The following is a 20341-nucleotide window of genomic DNA, read 5'->3' as shown; positions in this document are numbered from 1 at the left end:
TCAAGCCATATAACCTGAGTACCTTTATTTTTGTAAATCAGACACAGAAACACGAGCAGCAGCATAATAGTAATTAAAGAAAAGTGCTTAATGTGTTTAACACGGTGCGGCTACATGAGGTCACGTTATGTAAAGTTTATTCTTATTTATTCATATTAGCATCTAGACATGGTCTCAGACTTCTTCTCATGGGGTATGTGTTACAGAAAAGATTCTGACACCCTTATTAATACAAGAGAACACGCTTCATTTCACCTTACCATTTGAGTGAGTCTTGTGACTCTTAAGGCAGACACAGGGCGACCACTCCACTTCAAAATCTAAAACGCTTCTTCAAAATGTACAATGACACCATGTTCAAGTCTACAATCTCACAAAAATTATATAAAAGGTAACCTATCCCAAGCTTTTCTAGAGAGAATACAAGTTAATCAACTGCAGGGAATCTGTCTTTTTCATCCATGTGACAAAATGCAGATGTTTACACATTATTAATGTTTTCAATCCTACATTCAGTATAAAATGGCCCCAAAGTTTGAATGTTTAAGCCAACAACAATAAAGAGTAGAGAGTGGATGAATGAAAGACGCTTCCCTTTGTTACGAGATGACAACTCGGAGAACAGTTGACCAATTTGTCTGCTTCCATTTTTTATTGTCGACTACTCAACCACTCCGCTCCATACAATTCTAACTTGTGTCAAAACAAGTATGGTAGATGGAGGATTTATAAAGCATCTTAAGCAGATTACGATGTTGAGTGTTTCACCATTCTTTAGGAACTCTCAGAAACACCTTGAAGCAAATCTGACAACTGATTGTCTTCACTGGCTTAAAATGAGTTTGAAGGTAAGCAACAAGTGTTACCTCTGCACACGTAGCAAAGCACATTTCTGTACATCACAATGTCAAACAAATTTCAAAAGGTTCAGTATAAAAGGAAAGCCGTCAGTGAAGGGAAAATATTTGGTTAATACAACCCCTGGATATGTTGTGTAACATCTACAGTTGGAAGCTGGGAAAAGTGTATATTGCTTGGTCACACACACACACACACACACACACACACACACACACACACACGCACGCACGCACACACGCACACACGCACGCACACACACACGCACACACACACAGTGATGATATAATGTATGAGGTTAACCTTCATGGACAGGAGACACAGATTACAACACCTAGAGGGTGTAATGCCGAGGCTTAACCCACATCAGCAACAAGTACACACACATGCCCAATGGCTGCACATAGTTTTCTCAGCTTTTAACTTGGAATGCGGATAAAATTGTATAAAGCCACAAAATCATCACACTGTTGCATGCATGATAAGGTCGCACGGGGTCAGGACAAACTGCAGCACTTTCTGAGTGTACTTTGTGGGGCGCACAGCGATGGCAGAGGCACAGTGAGTCAGCACAAAGCCTTTCAGTGGCGCTCCACTTGTGTGTTGTGCACTTGTATGAGTTAACGTGTGGAAATGAGTCAGCCCAGTGTGCTGAGCTGAAAGTACAGGACTGGGATGAAGTGTGGAAAAATTGGACATCACACTTTCATCTGCTAGTTTTGCAGGGGTTTTTTCTTTCTTGTTCTTCTTACATAGCGGCGCATCCACTGGTGTTGGGTAAATCTGGAGGCACAGGCAGGCCTCATCAGGTGTTTGATGACTACTTTGGGTGAACACAAACATCACAAGAGCCAGATGCCTTTGAGCTGTTATGATAACCACAACCTAATAAAGCAGAGTAATGCATTCAATTTGTGACAGCGGTGAATTAAAAAATAAAACTCAATGCCCATTGTGGGCCGGAAGCAGGAAATAAAAATTTCTTACACTCCTAACTTACACACCATTACCCTGAGGGCTCCACATCCCCATGAAAGTGTTAATAATACAAAAACTCCCAGGACAAATTAATTTCACAAATAAGGATATGCAGACATTCTTTAACCTAAATTCCCTGGCCACAACATTATCTGCACTCAGAACAAAAACAAACTGAAGCTACGTTCAGTTTTCTTTTTAATCCGTCGATGTTGGTGAATTCTGCTTCACAATGACAGAAAGAGCCAAGCGTCGGATTGTTCACCCACTAATGGGGAAGGTGAGCTGGGATCAGGTTAGTTTTACCCTACTGACGATGTGTTGTTGCTGAAGCTACGTCCAGTTGACAATAAAAGATGAAGAAGAGGAAACTCTACGTTGACTAAACTCTTGACTCCCATTATAAATACCTCCTGTCTCATATTTACCATTCAGGTTGCTACTGCCAACTACTGTAGATTAGACTTATTTCACAACTAACAGCTTATAAACGCTTCCAAATTGTACAGATATCATCAAGACATTTGAGTTACTTGCAAAAAATGTACCTCTAATTTAAATTACTAGGTGCATTTGGCTATGTTTGAAATTGTCACGAGCAATAGTTTTACCAAGTTTGGTGCCTCATTTGCAATTACTACTTTTCTATTTGATGTTGAAACCATCAATCACATTCACTGACTTGAAGTAAGAAGTGCATTCGAAGAAGTGTAAAGGAGAAGTATCATGTGTTGTCATCCTTTTTGCTAATTCTACAAATAATACACATGCGGCGCATCAATTTTCAGCACAGTCACATTACACAATCATAATCATGCATTCAGTGACAAATTTAAAATGACTAGATGGGAAGAAATTCGGAATTAATCAAAATGGAATTGTATAGAGCTTTTCAAAAACAGTTAGTTACCAAGAAAAACTCGCAAATATGCAAAGAAACAGAACAATGGGACTACAATCCTTTTCAAGATTATAAAGATGCCACAGTCCAACAGCGTATCCATTCCTCTAATATCTACCCAGGACACCATGCTGTGTCACAAAGCTCAATTTATCTCAAAAACTGGTTTCTTAATCATGGCGATGAGATCTCGAGACTCAAGTTGCTTCATCGGCGTCCCGATATTGTTCCTTAGGAGAACCGGTGGGAAGTGGTTGGATGGGAGATTCACAGGATGTGGATGCTATCAAGTCCATACAGAGCAACGTTTCCATTCTACAAATTAATCAAAACCACTGATAAATATTCACGTTCATACTGACCACTCCATACAATCTTTATGACCGACGATGAGCTCATCTAATGGCGACTCAGCTCCTTCTGCAGTTGGGACTCGACACTATCGTCCTTGTTATGGAAACCATGGAAACCGGCATGATTTCAAGTGAGTTCCGTTTTATCAGCTTGGACCATTAGCATCGACGAGCAACAGAGTGCATGATGACAGCACTGAGCTGTGAATGTTAGCGGTTACAGACTGTGGTGTAATGTACATAGACAGATTGTTATAGGATACACACGTGCACACAACTGCCTGCATCCTTTGTTGGTCCATGCGGGCAGCAGAGTTGGCGGGTGAGAGAAGGAGCTGGCATTTATGCAGGACGACGACTCTCACTGCCTGCAGGGCACCGCGACAGAGCCGAAGAGCTGCTTCGGCAACAGACTGCTTCATCAAAAGAGCAGGAATAAACAACAGTGGAGCTTAAGACATGCACACTGCCACACGTTTGCTCACTTAGACCATTACACTTGAAATTTGCGACTTTCTCATCATTACTCTTCCATTTCTATCGTTCCTTATCTTCAACCATCTCTCCTTTGCCTTTTGCTGAGGTAAAACTGCAAATTTCCCATCGGTGAGACTATTAAAAGATCTCTCATCTCATCCTATCAGCTGGAGGCTGAGACACGGGGTGCCGATATGATGCATGTGGAACACAATGCCATCATATTGAGGGAGCCTACAAAGCACTCCATCATGTCACGTAACGGAGGGAAACACAAAGTCTGGTCTGTGTTGTTCCGCTTTTAAAGCCAGACTCAAAGGACTGAGACGCAGCAGAAGACGACTAGAGGGCAGGAAGATAAGTCAAGCAGAAACCGAGGCTTTGTCATATTACTCACCCAAATGAAATCACATTTTGCAACTGTGTGTGTGCGTGTGAGCAACAGAAAGGGGATGCTGCATGCTGGAGAGCTGTGTGTTTGTGCGAATGTCTGCGGGAGTGAGTGGAATTGTTACACAGTAAATTAGGCCTGTTACCTAAGGCTGGCCATCCTGCCTGCCCCTTTCCTCCCGCTTGTCCCTTTCTTACCAAAAACACAAGGGAGAAAAGCGGGGAACTCAGGAAGAGGAGGACAAAAAAAATAATTTAAAAGTCAAGGTTAAAGGACTGCTACCCCACTGAAAGACGAGCCAGGACATGCCATCGCCATCACAGCACCGGTTCACTGGAAATCGTGCTCAGCGATCATTTCATCGACAAACACAGGCCAAGGCTCACGGACGTCTGAGACTCTGAGGCGGGAAAACTAAACCCACCTGTCAAGAAACAATTCACAAGCAACAATGAGCTTGACACTTAAGTGGTGGCTGGACGCTGGTAAACACCATCACCACTCCGGAAACCATGGAAATAAGTGAGCGAGGAGCGAGCTCAACAGCCTTGGCAACACACGTTTGCCCCGAGACAACAAGCGATGCTTTGCATGATGATGATGACAATTTTTTTTTTTTTTTTTTAAGTGAAAGAGCCCTTTCATGACCAGAATGGCTTTCTGAAAAAACATAGCTCCGGAAATGTCCGTCTTGTTTTGATATTGAGTGAGGTCACACAAGGACACTGGCCACGGCCTCTTAAGGACACTGCACACAACAATCCATGTACACAAACGTACAGCTGCAGTCCAGCTGATTCCTTATAAATAGGAGAAACTACACAGTAACAACAAGTACATTTCTGCAGATGGAATCAAATTGACCATCCATAATAAGACAACACTTAAAAAGCAGATAAAACAGCAAAATTTGCACATGTGCCAAGTGCGATTGATGATCGAGTGAAGTAAAATGCCAGTTGCACATTCATAGAGCATTTCTGGAAGTTAATCTGTCTCCTTGATCAGTTTCATAGTTGTCAATTTCAAACCTGTTCTATTATACAACAACGGATAATATGGAGTGATTAAAAAAAAAAAAAAAAAACTTTGCAGAGCTGTAAAATACAAATACATTTCATTCATTACCAGTGCATACAAAAAAATCTAAACAGATGATGAGCTTTGAAAGAAACACATATGATGTGCAAATCTGCCACCTGTTGAAGCGGCTGGATCAGTCCAGGGCATGGTCTCCACTTCCATATTCTCCATCATTACTTGATATGCAGGATTTACAAAATGTCACACTTAACTAGGTAATCTTTTACAGATGTTTTGTGCATTTCGGCAACGTCAACTCAATGTTTAGTTTTTTTCCATAAATCCTTCCACACAAAACACTTTTATCTAAGTATTCGGAGACCAAATAAGTAAACACTTCGGCAAATCACATTGTGCAGATCAGAAGCTACAGTACATCACGGTAACCAAAGCAGGATTGCTGAAGCAGGCGCATTTACCCCATGATGGGCTGTGCTTCAAGACCCAGAAAGGCCACAAGTCGTCCCACAGAACAACTACATAATAGCAACTGGATGTTTTAGGGCTTTGACTCACGTTTGCCTTGTAAAAAAAGATCATAAATAGAAACTCATCTTCTTCTCTTCAAGTGAGGAGAAGTGTGGCATTCTGATGCAAAAGAAAAAAGGTAAAAAAATGCATTAAGACTTGTAGTAGTAAGGATGGCCAGCAACTTCTTTCTTATTTTTGTGTCCTTTCTTTATTACACAATTAATTTGTACAGATTTCACAATGGAATTTAGTGGGAAATCAGAACATTAATTTTGGTTTGGATTTTCTTTTTTATATATACATGATAAAACATAGTAAAGGCCACTACAGGCTAAATTGGATTGAATCGGAGGAGAGAACTGATCTTTAGTACATAAGAATAACCACATTGTCCTGTACGTCATCTAGAGGCTGCTGCTGCCTTCAGGATATAATCAAAGTGAACCAAGAGTCCAGCACTTCCAGGAACATCTATGTGCGGAGAAAAAGCTTGGAAGTAGGCTGAGTATGGTGCAATGTTTTACCTCTCAACCATATTGTGTCAGCGAGTGTCGCAGCTTCTGTCTGACTTCCACTTCGGGAACACGTCCATGTCTGGACGTGAACTTTCAGTTTTACACCATCTCAGTGTAGCACATTGGCGATCTGTCATTGACGATCAAATCTGTATTGTGCGAGTGCTTTTGTCATTCAGTCCCTCCAGGATGTCAGACATTTTTTTTGTGTGATTATTTTTCAACTGTGGGAAAAAAAAAAACTGCCAGTCAGGAGGAAAAACAGTTGCCTCGATTAATGACATGTAATACCTGCTATGGTTAAAACTTTAGGTCATTTTTTGGGAAATCTTTGGGTACATCACATAAGTTTTAAATTGCAATACCACAAAAATATTGAATTGTTTTGTTAAATTTCTGTAAACTGCTGAAATTATGGGGTGGGATTCAGTTCTAAGAATAGTTTTACAATGGCTGGCAGAACCCATGGCTGAAATGAACTCCAAACAGATAATTTGTTGAATCTTTCAGGGCTTACAAAACAACAAGCGAGGGCATAGACGAGGACCAAATACAGATATACCCGGTCCTCCTCTGTGTGACTGCACTGCAGGATATCATGCAGCTCCATCTAACAACAGACAGAGTTGTTGGGCTATTTTGGACGAGTCAGCATTTCACATCGGATCGTTATGAAACCAAGGCTGTAAAAACAAGGCTCCAGAGCACATTTCATCTGATGACTGATCATCACATCCATATTCATGATATCCACAGGCACGTAAGAGCACACGCTACCATTCTTCTGATATTCATGAGCGACTGGGGATGGCAAAAGCCCCCCGCGCTTGTTGATGAAAATCATGAGCTGACTCGGTCCGTCTGTGCCCGCCATCGACAGACGACAAACAAGGGCCCTCTTTCATTCTGTCGGTCCATGTCACTCTGTCCTCTGCCTGCGTCCCAGACAGACTTGCAGCCAGGAAAGAGACGAGCATGCACACAATGAATACCTCTTCATCAAATCGTCTCAACAGGCTATCCATAACTTCTAATATTTCGAGGTCTACCGTCATCATGACATCCACATCCTCGTTACTATACCACTGAGCAAAGGTTATTTTGGCCTCATTAAACAAAATGTAACTTCTCTTGGCCATGTGGCTTGATTTGTCCAAGCCCTTGGGATTTTAGGTTAAATATATACATCCTGCTATACTATAGTAGCTGTCAGTCAAAGTAAGTTATTGTTCTGGCGTGCTTAATGAGGCATCAGTCACAAAGGATGTGCATAGCGAGTTAAAGCTCTAAAACAGACCATAATATACATTATCAGTAGAAATCGGAAAGCTTTAGCTATATAGATATGTTTGAATGTTCCACTTTCAAGCCAATAGATGTTCCAGCACAAATGAAAATGTCAACACAGTATATTAGAGCATTACATATTCGTCTAAATGGCACAGACTTACTCTCAGATTGCTGGGGGCTAGTAACATCCTGTCTGACCAACCTTCCAAGTCAGGGATCCTCTCACCAACAATGATTGTGTTTTAGTGTGAAGAGCATCAGTTTATAACAGCATCTGTATGTCAGCGTGCCTCTCCAGTCATACAGCAACACTGGCGCCCACTCCACGCAAAATGCAGCTACCTACAATCGAAGTTTTGAAACCTCTCATTTTTTTTTTGCCATGTCAAGAGTTTTCTTGTCAGGGAGGACTCATTAAAAAAAATAAAATAAATAAACTGACAAATGTGCCACGAAAGACTACTAAGCAAACCTGGAGTGCAGGCCTGACAATCACACAATGAGAAAAATGTAAGAAACGTTCATCAAGCGACATAAGTTATGAGTGGTTTGTTTGGCAGTCGTGCTTAAACTTTGACTGGGTTTCAATAAGAACTTTTTAAGGGTGAATTAAAAAAAAAAAAAAAAAAAAGAGAGAGAAAAAAAGGAAGCCATCGACGCATTGGCCAAACAAAGCCCATCCAGTCTGGAAGTTTGTCACCAAGTTATCCAGAAAGTGCTCAGCCCCATAACCTTCCCATCGCTCTCGACAATAACTCGACTCTTCTTCCCAAAACAGCTAATTAGCTGGTGAGCTAAGCTAGCTCGTACTGGATCGTTGTCTCCTCTTTTTCATCTTCGTCGATACCCTTCTCCCCGTCCTCTGCGCTGTGCCACACGTTCACCCCGGGCCCGGCTCTACTTCTCTATCACCACTACTGCCACACACACACACACACAAAGGTAAAGGAAGGCTTTATCGCGTGTTGAATGTGCGTTGTTCCGAAGCTAAAGGTGATGTCCCGTGCCTAGCGGAGCCCGCTACGCCGAGCAGCGGTGTCACTAAAGCGGGCTGGCCGCTGTGTCTCCGGAGCCTTGAAGGCCCCGGCGTCATCCCGACTACATGGCCGAAAAAGCAGAAAATACAACAATGACAACTTGTAGTTGTCCACCTCCAGCGCCCGGGCTTCACTCGTCTTACCTTCGCTTTAGTAATGATGTGCGTGGCTAGTTTAACAACCGCGAAATTCCCCTTGCCGATGGTCCGCTCAATTTCGTAGTGGCCCACTCGGGCTGGGGGGGGCCTGGTGGCCGAAGTGTGGCCAGGATTGGTGATGCACCCGGGGGCCGTGCCTGTACGGCCGGTGTGGCTGATCCCGGAGGACGGCTGGGTTCGGTTCTGGGAGCCCATGCCTGCGTGGGTCGGTCGGGCAGAGTGCGTAATCCCGGCCGCAGCGGACCCAGCAGCACCTCCGCTTGACACGGCCGCCATCTTCTCGCCTCTCTGCGGGAACAACAAGCAGCCTTGCGCAGCGCGCATCGCGGGCACGCCCCCGCCCTGCGTCATTTTACGTGAAACGCTCCTCCGCAGCGCCCTCTCTAGGTTGTAACCATGGCGACGACCGGCGTAACAAATGACTTCATCCACTGTAACGTATTGTGGTTGCCATGGTGACGGAGAAGTGCGCATTATCACTCGGGTTCCCATGATTCAGTGATTCCTCGCGAAGCGCGGCGCTATGTATGCTCACCACACACACACACACACACACACACACACACACACACACACAGACAGCTTTAATATTACATGACAAATTGTGATTTCCGCGCCAATATTTCTCCGTTACAGCACGGGAATTACCTGAACTAACATCTGTCTCTAAATTATGGTCACAGCTTCTCCTGAAAGCTCAGAAACACCTACATGTAATTTGCATAAAGCGCCAGACGAAATAGTTCTATTGAATAAAAGGCCAGGTTTGTTTAATTTTGTGTTTAAATAATTTCGAGCCGCTGCAGGTAAATGTCACTAGTGCGCTGTGAAACGGCCCTGACCTTCTGAGGGGGAGAAAAGGTCTTGGACAAGATCTCTTCATGAACATTTTCCACTGAAAGGCAGTAAAATCGCTTATATTGACATGGTAATGTAATTTGCAGATTCTATATTTGCACAGAAGGGGAATTGTACTGTAGTTAAAAAAGATGCGCGTGCACGTGTATGCTAACAGGCATGCACACGCACAAATTGAGAGTACGATAATAGTCTTTTTAAATTTAGTAATGTGTAGTATGCATTTAAAAATGAAAAAAAAACAACAACTACTGTATTCTGACGCTATAAATCAAACTCACAGTTGGTTTTCCGAAAAGAAATATTCAAAAACAAAGATTTTCAGAGTCATCACTAAATACTTAAAACATTCACTGGTTTAATTAACTAATAATTCATTTAAGACTGAACCAAAAATGATGTAATTGAAAGGAAATCAGTTCTGCTCTGAATCAGAAACCAGGATGTAGCCAGCACCACCTCGTGGACAAAAAGAGTTCCTGCATGTAAGAAATGGAAGCACAAAGCAGGTCGCTTCACTGACAGCCCGACTTGGGATAGAAGATGTTCATCAATATGTCTGCGATAACGACATAGTTGTTTTTTTTTCATGTAATTTGTTGAATTTTCAATAGATCGTGAAAGTTTGAAGGCTTTGGGGTAGCTTTTCTACGTTCTAGACTTCAGGTGAAAAGTTGAATGCAGTTACTCCACAAGACGTGATACGAGAAACAGATGCTGTCCAGAGTGGGTCCATTAATCTGGCCTTCTATTTTATATTGGTCGATGCAGATGTCTATTTCAATTTCATCACTTCTACAACCAAAACAAAACCCTCCCGCATAATAAATCCGTTCAGTAAAATAAAAAGAATACCCCAACTACCTCTGACTGAACTGTACAGGCGCTCGGTGGGGAGGAAAGCCACCGTCATCACTGAGGACCCCTCAAACCCCCTGCACCACTCCTTCATGCTGCTACCATCAGGCAGACGATACAGAACCCCACTGGCCTTTTACAAGAAATCCTTCATCCCCTCTGCAATAACTGTTTTAAACAGCACAAAACAGGCTGCACTGTTTATATCTGTTGTGTGTGAATGTGTTTGTAAGTGTGTGGTTTTCTTTTTCAAATCGGGATAAGCCGTGTCAAAGACAAATTTCTGTTTTCATACTAAATAACAGACAATAAAGTTTCTATCTATCTGTAGAAGCCTGTTTATCATTTGCTGCAGGTCGTTCATGTTCTCCACTGTACAGTTGATAAACCGCAGAACAACTGAGGGTCAGGCGGCTCTTTGTGTCTGACCAGGGGATGAGGAAGGTGAACTTATTTGGGGTGCCTGAGGAAGTTCAGTCTCTGCTGGGCTTTCTATACTTGGTGGGAGATGTTTGAAGTTTAGGTGAGGTTGGCTGTGACGTGGACACTGGAACTCTCTACCTTCTTGAGGGACAACAGTTCAGTGTGCTTCAATCTTCTTAAACTTGAGCAAACCAGGTACACAATGCAAAAATAACTGAAAAATTACAGATAATTTGGGTTCCAAATGGAAATATTTTGGCCAACAAATACACGAGCCCAGGGGTCTCCAACCTTTTCAATCAAGAAAGATATGTTTGCACCCAGTCAATCAAATATCAAACTTTCAAAATGAACATAATATGCACTCAGAAACTTTGATATTATTCTAGGCAAGTCAAAACTTTAGTTTGCGTTGCTTTGATCAATTAAAAAAAAAAAAAAAAGGACTTAAGTAAAGTTGATGTCCGTCCACATTAAGTGAAACTGTCCTTTTCTGAAATGTATCAGAAAGGAGACTTTGTTGCCCTCAGTTGTCTTTATTGGATTCAAGTGTTATATTCATTGTTTTTGATTGTTTGTCTTGCAACAAACTCAAAACAAGACCCAAGTGGTTATGTAAAGTTCCAGGGAGCCACCGGGGGACTGGTAAGCTACAGTTTGCAGACTTATTTTTTCCCCCTTAATAATAATAATAATAATAATAATAATAATAATAATAATAATAATAATAATAATAATAATAATAATAATAATAATAATACATTGTGGAAGAGACAACAGTAGAAATTACATTCAGTGAACAATAACAGCAACACTACAAGTGCAAAAAGTCCAGATTTCTGTTCTTTTAATCACTTTTAGTTTGTCAGAGTGTTTAACTGAGAAAATATAATGTGTCACCTTATTGTGAAAAGCAATAAAACAGGACTTTTTTTCCCTGAGTAATGATATATTTTGACATCCGAAATAAAAGATATATCAGGTAAGTATAATTTCCTTTTAGCATACAGTCATCAAATAGTCCAAACAACAAATTCTCACCCCCAAAAATGATTTTCTGTATTAATTTGAATGGATTCACACAATTTCTGCAAGAACAGTTTTACAGCCGGGCAATGCCAAATTAAATGAACAATTATTTCACGGCATTCACTACAAAACTACGTTTTACACCAACGTGTTTCTCAAATCTGTCTTTTGTACAACGTTTAGCTGGATAGATTATTTTTGGGATAAGTTTAAAAGATGCTTCCTTCATAAAATCACAGCGGTGTAGCGCTTTGACGTGACGTCATGACGTCGTACGTGGGTTTGTTTATTGCCCACGCGTGGAGGGGGCGCTCCGGCTCGCGGCTCGGGTCTGTAAACAGTCTCTCCTCTGGACGGAAGCGCTCTCTCACAATGCAGCGGCGCCGCGAACACAGGCCACGTCGACACCTCAAGTGGCACGGAATTTAAAAAACAAGCCACCTGTTGTTATTTGTTGTCACCGTCCGCGGAGCTGGAAGTGAGAATCTGCAGCTGAAAACATGGAGCTGCTTCGCCTCCGTACGAGACGGCGATGCTAATGCTACTAGCACGGCTGGTCAACAGCCTGTCGGACTTCAGCGGTTCAGGCTGAGCCGCGGTCCACCGCCGTCTCGTTTGTTTTTTTGGACGCACGGCTAATGTTTTGCGGATCCCCGACAGGACAAATGACAGATCTATCGCGGAAGTAAAACGTCTCGCTGTGTCGCTCGCCTCCCAGTTAGCAGCTGGCGTCCTGTGGAAGTACCCACCCCAGTAATACCGATGTAATTGTCACTGAATGGGGTGGAGTTTGTTTTAAGTATTTTGCCTTGCGGGCTGTGAGACCTTTTGGGTGTCGTTTGCCGATTGAGGAAGACGGTGTCAGCCAAAATGGTGTTGAGGAGCTGCTGGAAGTCGCGACATAAAAACACGCCTGGATGTTTCCCTGGTTGGATCCGACCGGGACTGGCCGCCCTGCTCTGGTTCTGCGTGACCCAGTTATTGGTCTGCAGGGGGGTCGTGGGGGACACGACCAACGTGGTCCAGAAAGACGCGGAGTTCGATGTCACCTACAATGACACGGTCACGAGTGAAAACCAAACCATCTACGCTTTCAATCACACGATCTCTAGAAATAAGGTGAGTGAGGCGACTCGTCATCCCACAGCTCTACCAAATGACATAATGTCTCATCGAAGCATGCTGATCTCTTTCTCTTCCAGACTGAGGGGGTCAGGGTGACTGTGGACGTGTTGTCACAGCTTCTGAAGAGCCCTATCCTGTTTGTGGTGCGACAGCAGCAAGCAGTGCTCTCTTTCCAAGTCCCTTTAATTCTCAGAGGCCTGTGAGTAGCCCCATTTTCACTTCCACTAACCTGAAACACTCGTACGTTTTTAAAAGAGACTCCATCAAAATGCAAAATTTGGACATTCGGTCCAACTTCAGTCTTTCTACCTCGTTATGTGAGATGGTCGGCATCACCCTGAGAAGTCTTCACTACTACTAACCACGAGCGTTTTGCTCTCCATGTTGTTCATATATGATTGATGTTGAGGACACTGTGAGGCACACAGTGATGGGTGTTTTCTGGTGTGTCACATTTACACGCTGTAATTCAGTTGGAATTTGATCCGCATACTCCTCCGTGGAAAGTGGAGCAAACTGGTCGTACACACGCATCAAGGTGGATTTTATGACATTGTTTTGATAGTCATCATATCGAGTCGTACAGTGTCAGTAAAGCAAACCACCTCATCGCACTGTCATCAAGAGTTTCTCCACCTCCGTTTGTTTTGCTGGGCCTTTATGGATTCTGTCATGTCTCACTGCACTCATAAAGATTGTACACAAAGACATGATCCGGGGTTCTTCTGAGAACGCATCGGTCTGCCTTCTCTCAGCTGGTGAACACTGGAGATGTCAGGTCATAAGACACTTTGTAAATAGTTACGCAGTCGCTGTTGGAAAGCTCATGAATTGCAACTGTCAGATATCATGGACTGTACTCCCAACAATCAGAAGTTACTCATCTTTTTTGACTCGACGTAATCAGGTGCATTTAATGACAAGTCAGCACGTTGGCTGTTTATTAGCTGTTGGCCAACAGCCCGTCTGTGATGAAATCTGCGTATCCCACATTCCCCATACATGCATGGAGGAACGCTGTGGTTGTGCAACAGCAGAACCGTGTGCAGTCCCGTGGCTCAGCGTGTCTTGGCATATCACTAACGCACATTGGACTTTAACTTCCATCCCTCAGGTTCTCCACTTGTTACTGTAAATCAACCCTCTTGTACTCTCCAAACTGAAGTCACTTCTGTTTTCTGAAGGTTTCTATCTCACGCCGTCTTTAAATTATACGTCCTCCGGGTTTCACGTCACTCGAAGTTTGACCCGTTGGATTTTTCCCACCAAGAGACTGTTTGTTTTTCGCCTGCTAAATAATTCACCGCATTCCCATCTTCTTCCACTTCACCTTCTCTGTAGAGGACGTGTAGAAATGTGTCTGTAAACGGTAAAAAAATAAAAGCAGTGATTTGACTAAATAAGGTGAGTAAAAGTTAAAAACGTAAAAGTGAAAGTTTCCATTCCAAGGACCTTTCCAGGGTGTGTTTTTGTTCTTTTTGTCTCACCTTGAAAAGATTCTCTTGAAAGAATGAACTAGTTCTCCCTGCCGCAGTCATCCAATATGTTCTCATGGATTCCTCTCTTATCGGTCTAGTTTTGTCTTTCATATCTTTTCCAGAACTTGAGATCTGATCTGCATGTCATTTTCATATGAATGCACTTTTTGTGTGTGCGTGGTTTTCTGTGTCAACTGCCTCGTTGTTGGGAAGTCATGCAAATCACAAAGTAATAATGTCAACGCAGATAATGAGTTTTTGAACAAATAGTATGAATATTTGTTCTAACATGGAGTAAAATTCTAAATAGACATAGAATAAATAGTCACGGTGTAATGATACTAATAATAACACGACTATTATTGTTGTTATTATGACTTTAGTTATGCAATGCTTAATAGCATTGTGCTTTTTCAATAAATAACAACGACAAAAGCCGATTAAAAGTTAATTTTGATTGGAGATTTATAAGAGGAAACTGAGTTTGTCCAGTAACTCCACACCAGGAAGCGCTCGGTCACCCCTGGTGTCAGGTGCTTATTTTGGCACTGCTGAAAGGAAACTACGGCAAACAGACACATAAGGTTAAAGTTCTGATAAATAAAGACATTTCGCTCTGATTAAGGATGATAGACGCTCAAAATCAGTCATGGTGTGATGTGGTCAGTTGTTCTGGTGCGTGTTGGGAGCCTGTCTGCAGCATTGCGGCTGTACTTTATATATTATATTTACTGAAACCAGAGGAATAGAAATTGTAGTAGTCTAATCTGGAAGATGTAAAAAAAAGAAAGAAAAGAAAGCTACCCCAAGTCAGGTTATCTTTTAAGAAGTAAATACGAATCAGTTTACTCCGAGGGTTTTGAGGTGAAGCTGTTGTTTACTCTGTTGTCTCTCTCTCTCTCTCTCTCTCTCTCTCTCTCTCCAGCTACCAGAGGAAATACCCTTACAATCACGTGGGTCGGACGCTGTGCCAGCCTCCGACCCGGGCTGCTTCGGAAACCCAGCACTTCTTCATCGACGTGTCCACCCTGTCCAGCCAGGGCACCAACTACCAGCTCCGAGTCAGTCGCGTTGAAAGTTTCACTCTGCAGTGAGTGGACTCCGTACATTCACGATCACTTGTTTGTTTTAATGGGCAACTTTTATTGACTTTCTGGTGTACCTGAAACTTGATTACAGGACGGACAAGAAATTCAGCTTCACCGCGTCACCGTCTCAGCCGCAGGTAAACATCTCTGATGCTACTGGGGCTTTGTGTGTTAGTGCCAAAGACCGGCTCGCAGAGGTTCAGTCAGAGAAAGAGAAAGAGTGGGAGGCAGGACGCACGTGAAAGAAGCTGAGGAACAAAGGGTGAAAAAAGGAAGTCATGAATTAAGGGGATTTCAGAGTTTGCATGTTATTCAGCATGTCGTAACATTTATTTTTCTCTGGAAAGTTTTGCTTTTGATTACACAAAAACCCACTTTCCTTGTTGTTGTTTTTTTCTTGATGCCTGTAATCCATCAAGTCAGCCATGGTCTCTGCTTAATATTTCATTCGATTGTTGTCTGAGCCTGGGAAATCAGCTTGTCAGCTATTACAAAACAATCTTGAACTCTCTTCCAACGTCCTCTCATGACTCCATTCCTGACTGGTACCCTCTTCCCTCCGTCGCTCTTGCTTTCCTCTTCTTTTGTCTCCCAGTATTTCAAGTATGTCTTTCAAGACGGGGTGGATACGGTGGTCGTCAAGGTCAACTCAGCCATGACTTTCCCCTGCTCGGTCATGTCCATCCAGGACATCCAGGTACAGCGTGTGGGCGGGTTCCCTTTGTTCAGACACACTGAGGATAAATGAGGTTTTCTCTGCATTCAAACCAGACTGTTGCTGTCCTCAAGTGGCCCCCTAGCCCGTCTTTGTGGTCAACGTGCACTTGCATACATGCTCCACATGAGGGCAGCATAAACATCACTGCAGTGTAGTACTTGAAGTTCAAATAAACTCACTTTAGTAATGCTCTGAGATGATTTGTTCTTTGTTCGTTTCAGTGTCCGGTGTATGACCTTGACAACAATGTGGCCTTCATTGGGATGTACCAGACCATGACCAAAAAAGGGGCCATCACTGTGCAGGTAGCTGCACGCAGACCATGTTTGACATCATGGGAGTAAAAGCTCAGTCTGTGTGATTGGTGCCATGATCACACATTTCTTCCTGTGTCGCTCTCCGCCATCCAGAGAAAAGATTTTCCCAGCAACAGTTTCTACGTGGTGGTGGTGGTAAAAACGGAGGACGAGGCGTGCGGGGGTCCGCTGCGCTTCTACCCGCTGCGGCCCGATGAGCTCATCGACGCAGGCAACCGCAGCAAGGTCCTCGACGTGGTCGTCTCTCCCGCCATCAACTGTGAGTCACGATGACGCGTTCAGGGCTGTTACTTCACAGATGATGACGATCAAACTCTTGACATATAATTAAAACCAGTAAAACATTTTGAGTAGTCTGCTTATGTTGCCTTTCCTTCTCACTCTGTGAGCTTTTGTTTACTGCCTAGGAACTGTCACGAGTCATCCTGTGAGATGGACGATGTGCATAATGTCAGTGTCTTATTGCACTGTGTAGGATGGAAGTTCTGGTAAACATATTTTCCTCCACAGCGGAGGTGTATGTGATGGGCATGCTGTTCTGTCTGGCCATCTTCCTCTCTTTCTACCTGCTGACCTTGCTGGTTGCCTGTCTGGAGAACAAGCGGTGAGATTTTAAGATCATCTCATATGTGCATCCCCCTACACCACACACAACACAGACTTCTTTCACTGCAGAGATAATGATGTTCTCAGTGGGTTGTTGTTTTTTTTTTTTGGTGAAGTGATAAACAGATTCCGCTGTATTGTGATGCGGCATCATTGTCAAACTTGATGTTATCACTCATTATCGTTCCCAGTGCAGAGGAGGAAGCGCAAACTCTAATCGGAAGAATGCGGATTTGCAACGACAACAACTTTATTCTGAATACAAATGATGCTCATTTGCATCTTTTCTGCTCCGTTTCTGCAGGATGAAGAAGAAGAGAGAGGTGTTTGAGGATCCTGCTGACACGTCGCCCGCTGAGACAGGTAACCCAGCAACTGGCTGTGGTGGGCTGGCCCATCAGGGGCAACGCGGAGGGTGTGTGGACCGCACCATTTTCAAAAAAACACTGAACAAACAGCCAATGTGTTTTAGTAAATAAATGCCACAGTACATGGGATATAAACTTTAATTACTGTGCAGTATAATAACCATTTTCCTTTTTGTGATTTTTAACATTTGTATACTGAATGTGTGTGTGTGTGTCTCTCTCTCTCTCTCTCTCTCTCCTAATGCTTATGTGTGCCTCAGCCTCTCTGCTTGGGAAGAACGGAGATGGTATAACGACACAGATCCCCCTCTTGTGCACTTGCTGCCCTCGCTCACCCTGTCTGCAGACGCTCTGAATGCATCACCGTGCACGCTTTTCATTTCCCTGACATCCAAACAACATTCACAGAAAAGAAAGATGAGATTTTATGATCTGCAGTGCCTTTTTTTGGCCGTGTGATAACAGTCAAATCCGCACCAGTCCAAGACTGCTGTTACGTTGACGTGTTTGGCTGAAGAGGCACATCAGCTTTTTTGTATTATTCCCTGCGATACTAACGGCACGGTGGCTCCAGACAAGCATGGGCACAGGAAGGTGTACTGCAGCTGTAAAAGTGCCTCTCTCTCTCTCTGTGTGTGTGTGTCTGCTTCTCGTCACTGCAGTGTTTGTTGTCCTGATTTGACTTGAAATCAGGAGAAACCTGCAGCTTTGAAAGCATTCACAGCCCTCCACAACAAGCCATTCATGTTTCGTTCCGGTTTACTATTTGGTGTCTGTAGTCTGTAGCTGGAATCCCTGCATGCCGTGGTGCTTCCCCCGTGTCTTCACCGACACACATGGAGTTAGTAGTGTTGAAAAGGACCTTTTATGCTTCTCTACATTTATAGACACTGAGCAGCTGCAGCATTAGTGAAACCTGTACTTTATACACCTAATCTGTATGTTTTTGAAGTTTTTTACAAAAGAAGAAAAATTGTGGCTTATTTGCTTTTGTGATATTTTAAAGTAAGTCCAACTAAACAATATATTCTATTAATAAAAAGTGAATTATACATTAATGTATATTTATAAATATGATTCAAAAAGGTTGGAAGGTGCCAACATTTCTGCAGTATATGATGGACTATTTGTAGAAATGTGTGTCTCTATATACTCTGTATAAAACCAGACGATGCTAAAGCTCCATAAAAGTAAAGTCAAAATGTCTTGACATTTTTGTCTTTTGTCATGGTCATTGTCATTTTGTGCCGTTTCTTTAAAAAAAACATCCACTGCCGCCTCTGACTTGACTTGTGTACGCGTGAAGATGCAGTCTTTATTTAATCCACGCTTCAGTGTGCTCTGATCACTCAGTTCAGACATTGAGGCTGATGTCAAATTCCATGCTCTCAGTTTTCATGCTGCTAAACAGAGATTATATGGGTTTTAGTTGGACTTCTAGATATAATGAAGTGCATCGTTTCAGTGAAAAGTGAGTGAAGGAGCTGCTCAGGATCCGTTCATGATGATAAGCATAATCGTTAGATTTTTATGAAGCACAAAAAACCACTCTTGTGCCTGATTTTAAAAAGTGAGCATGATGGGTCCTCTTTTGGATACTAACCAGTAGTCCATGCTGTTTGTGAGGTGTGTTTAGTCCTTTGAGATTATTGACATGTCCCTGTACTCGTGTCAACAGGCAAGACTCCAGCCTCTCCGTATGAATACGGCTCGTTTGGTGAGTTGGCGGTGACTTTTGTTTTTGCTGACGTTTCCCTTTGATCGGTGACGAAGCTATCGAGCTAAATGTCCTCTTCTCCAGCTGACAACGGCAGCACATTGAGTTCAGAGGCCATCACTGACAGCGCCACGTCCACCGACTACGGATACATGGGTAAGGAACGCACGCCTGCCAGGGTCGCCGCCACCCCATCACTGTCACCGTCACCCTGTGTGTCACGGCTTGTCTCCGCAGCCTGGCTCTGCAGAGGACACCTCTGCAAGCGCGCCTCACCGGTCTCCTGTATCTCTTTATCCATCAGGACAGGAGCCTTTCAAACGTCGACCAATCCTCAATCACCTCCACCACATAGCCATCCGCATCGGTGACACGCTGCCCCATAATTGGCCCAATCATATCCCAATTGACCTCCAACTAATCAGCACTCTGTGAATCGCACATCAATTAAAACTCCGACGGCTGAAGCATTCCAGATTTTTTTCTATGATGAGAGATTAATAACGGGAAGACTAAAGCAACGATAATTATTCAAATTTATTACGTACAATTTCTGAATGCTGAAAATCGGTTCTTGAAGGTGTGGTGAACTTGAAGACCTGTGCGTCTTTTTTACTGTTTGAATGCTGCCATTGTGAATCCAATCAGCTAAGAGCCTCTGTCCTCTCCTCGCTCCGTCCATCAGAGCGGTCCCTGGACAGCGTTGGACGAAGTCGCCACGAGTCTCTGAGCTCCGTGGAAGAGGACGACTATGACACTCTGGATGACATCAACTCGGACAAAAACATCGTCCGCACCAAGGTGACGTCTTCTGCCCGTCGTTTGTAGTGTCACTTTCTCCATCCGTGGTCGTGATGGGAATGCTGCTTTTCCGAACCCGACTGTTACCGGCTGCTTAATGCTGAACTTTCACCCGGTGTAGCAGTGGTGCCCTTAACATCGTCTCACGTTCAGCAAAACTCAACAAGATCTATTTATTTACTCCGACTGCTGCATCCTGACGTATTTGACAAGTTGATGTTGGATTAATCTCCTTATTTGGTTTCCAGTGTGTATCCAGATCTATCGTGGTCATTTCACAACTTGTGTATGTTTTGAACTCTTTGTATGAGTTTGTTTATTGTTTTCTTGTTTTTCTTACTGCTCTAGGCCCTTTTTATTTTTTTTTTAACCCACAATAATCAATCACAAACCTCAGCAGTGTTTGTAATACCAATTTCTCCACAAGTTCAATGCAATTTATC

The 20341-nt window shown here is 43.1% G+C and overlaps 2 protein-coding genes across 6 annotated transcripts in view; one reads left to right on the top strand and one right to left on the bottom strand.

Annotated features, from left to right (window-relative positions):
* Positions 1-8795, bottom strand: part of sik3 (SIK family kinase 3) — a 37844-nt gene extending 29049 nt beyond the window's left edge. For all 3 annotated transcript variants that reach the window (XM_080460371.1, XM_080460370.1, XM_080460372.1), the window contains exon 1: positions 8498-8795. In XM_080460371.1, the coding sequence (XP_080316497.1) occupies positions 8498-8788 (291 nt within the window). In that variant the 5' untranslated portion in view covers positions 8789-8795. The remainder of the gene's footprint in view (positions 1-8497) is intronic.
* Positions 8796-11949: 3154 nt separating this feature from the next.
* sidt2 (SID1 transmembrane family, member 2) overlaps positions 11950-20341 on the top strand; it is a 14265-nt gene continuing 5873 nt past the window's right edge. Inside the window, exons 1-14 of one of the 3 annotated variants that reach the window (XM_080459289.1) lie at positions 12438-12799; positions 12883-13004; positions 15209-15373; positions 15463-15508; positions 15967-16068; positions 16311-16394; positions 16500-16665; positions 16917-17010; positions 17317-17375; positions 17641-17667; positions 19059-19097; positions 19182-19253; positions 19402-19464; positions 19783-19898. In XM_080459289.1, the coding sequence (XP_080315415.1) occupies positions 12551-12799; positions 12883-13004; positions 15209-15373; positions 15463-15508; positions 15967-16068; positions 16311-16394; positions 16500-16665; positions 16917-17010; positions 17317-17375; positions 17641-17667; positions 19059-19097; positions 19182-19253; positions 19402-19464; positions 19783-19898 (1404 nt within the window). In that variant the 5' untranslated portion in view covers positions 12438-12550. Of the gene's footprint in view, positions 12800-12882; positions 13005-15208; positions 15374-15462; positions 15509-15966; positions 16069-16310; positions 16395-16499; positions 16666-16916; positions 17011-17316; positions 17376-17640; positions 17668-19058; positions 19098-19181; positions 19254-19401; positions 19465-19782; positions 19899-20341 lie in introns of all 3 variants that reach the window. The other 2 variants (XM_080459287.1, XM_080459288.1) reach the window with 2 other exon arrangements.

Source organism: Lipophrys pholis (genome assembly GCF_963383615.2).
Source record: "Lipophrys pholis genome assembly, chromosome: 3".
Lineage (NCBI taxonomy): Eukaryota > Metazoa > Chordata > Actinopteri > Blenniiformes > Blenniidae > Lipophrys > Lipophrys pholis.
Note: the sequence above shows the minus strand (reverse complement) of the source record. Positions and strands in the feature narration are given on the sequence as shown.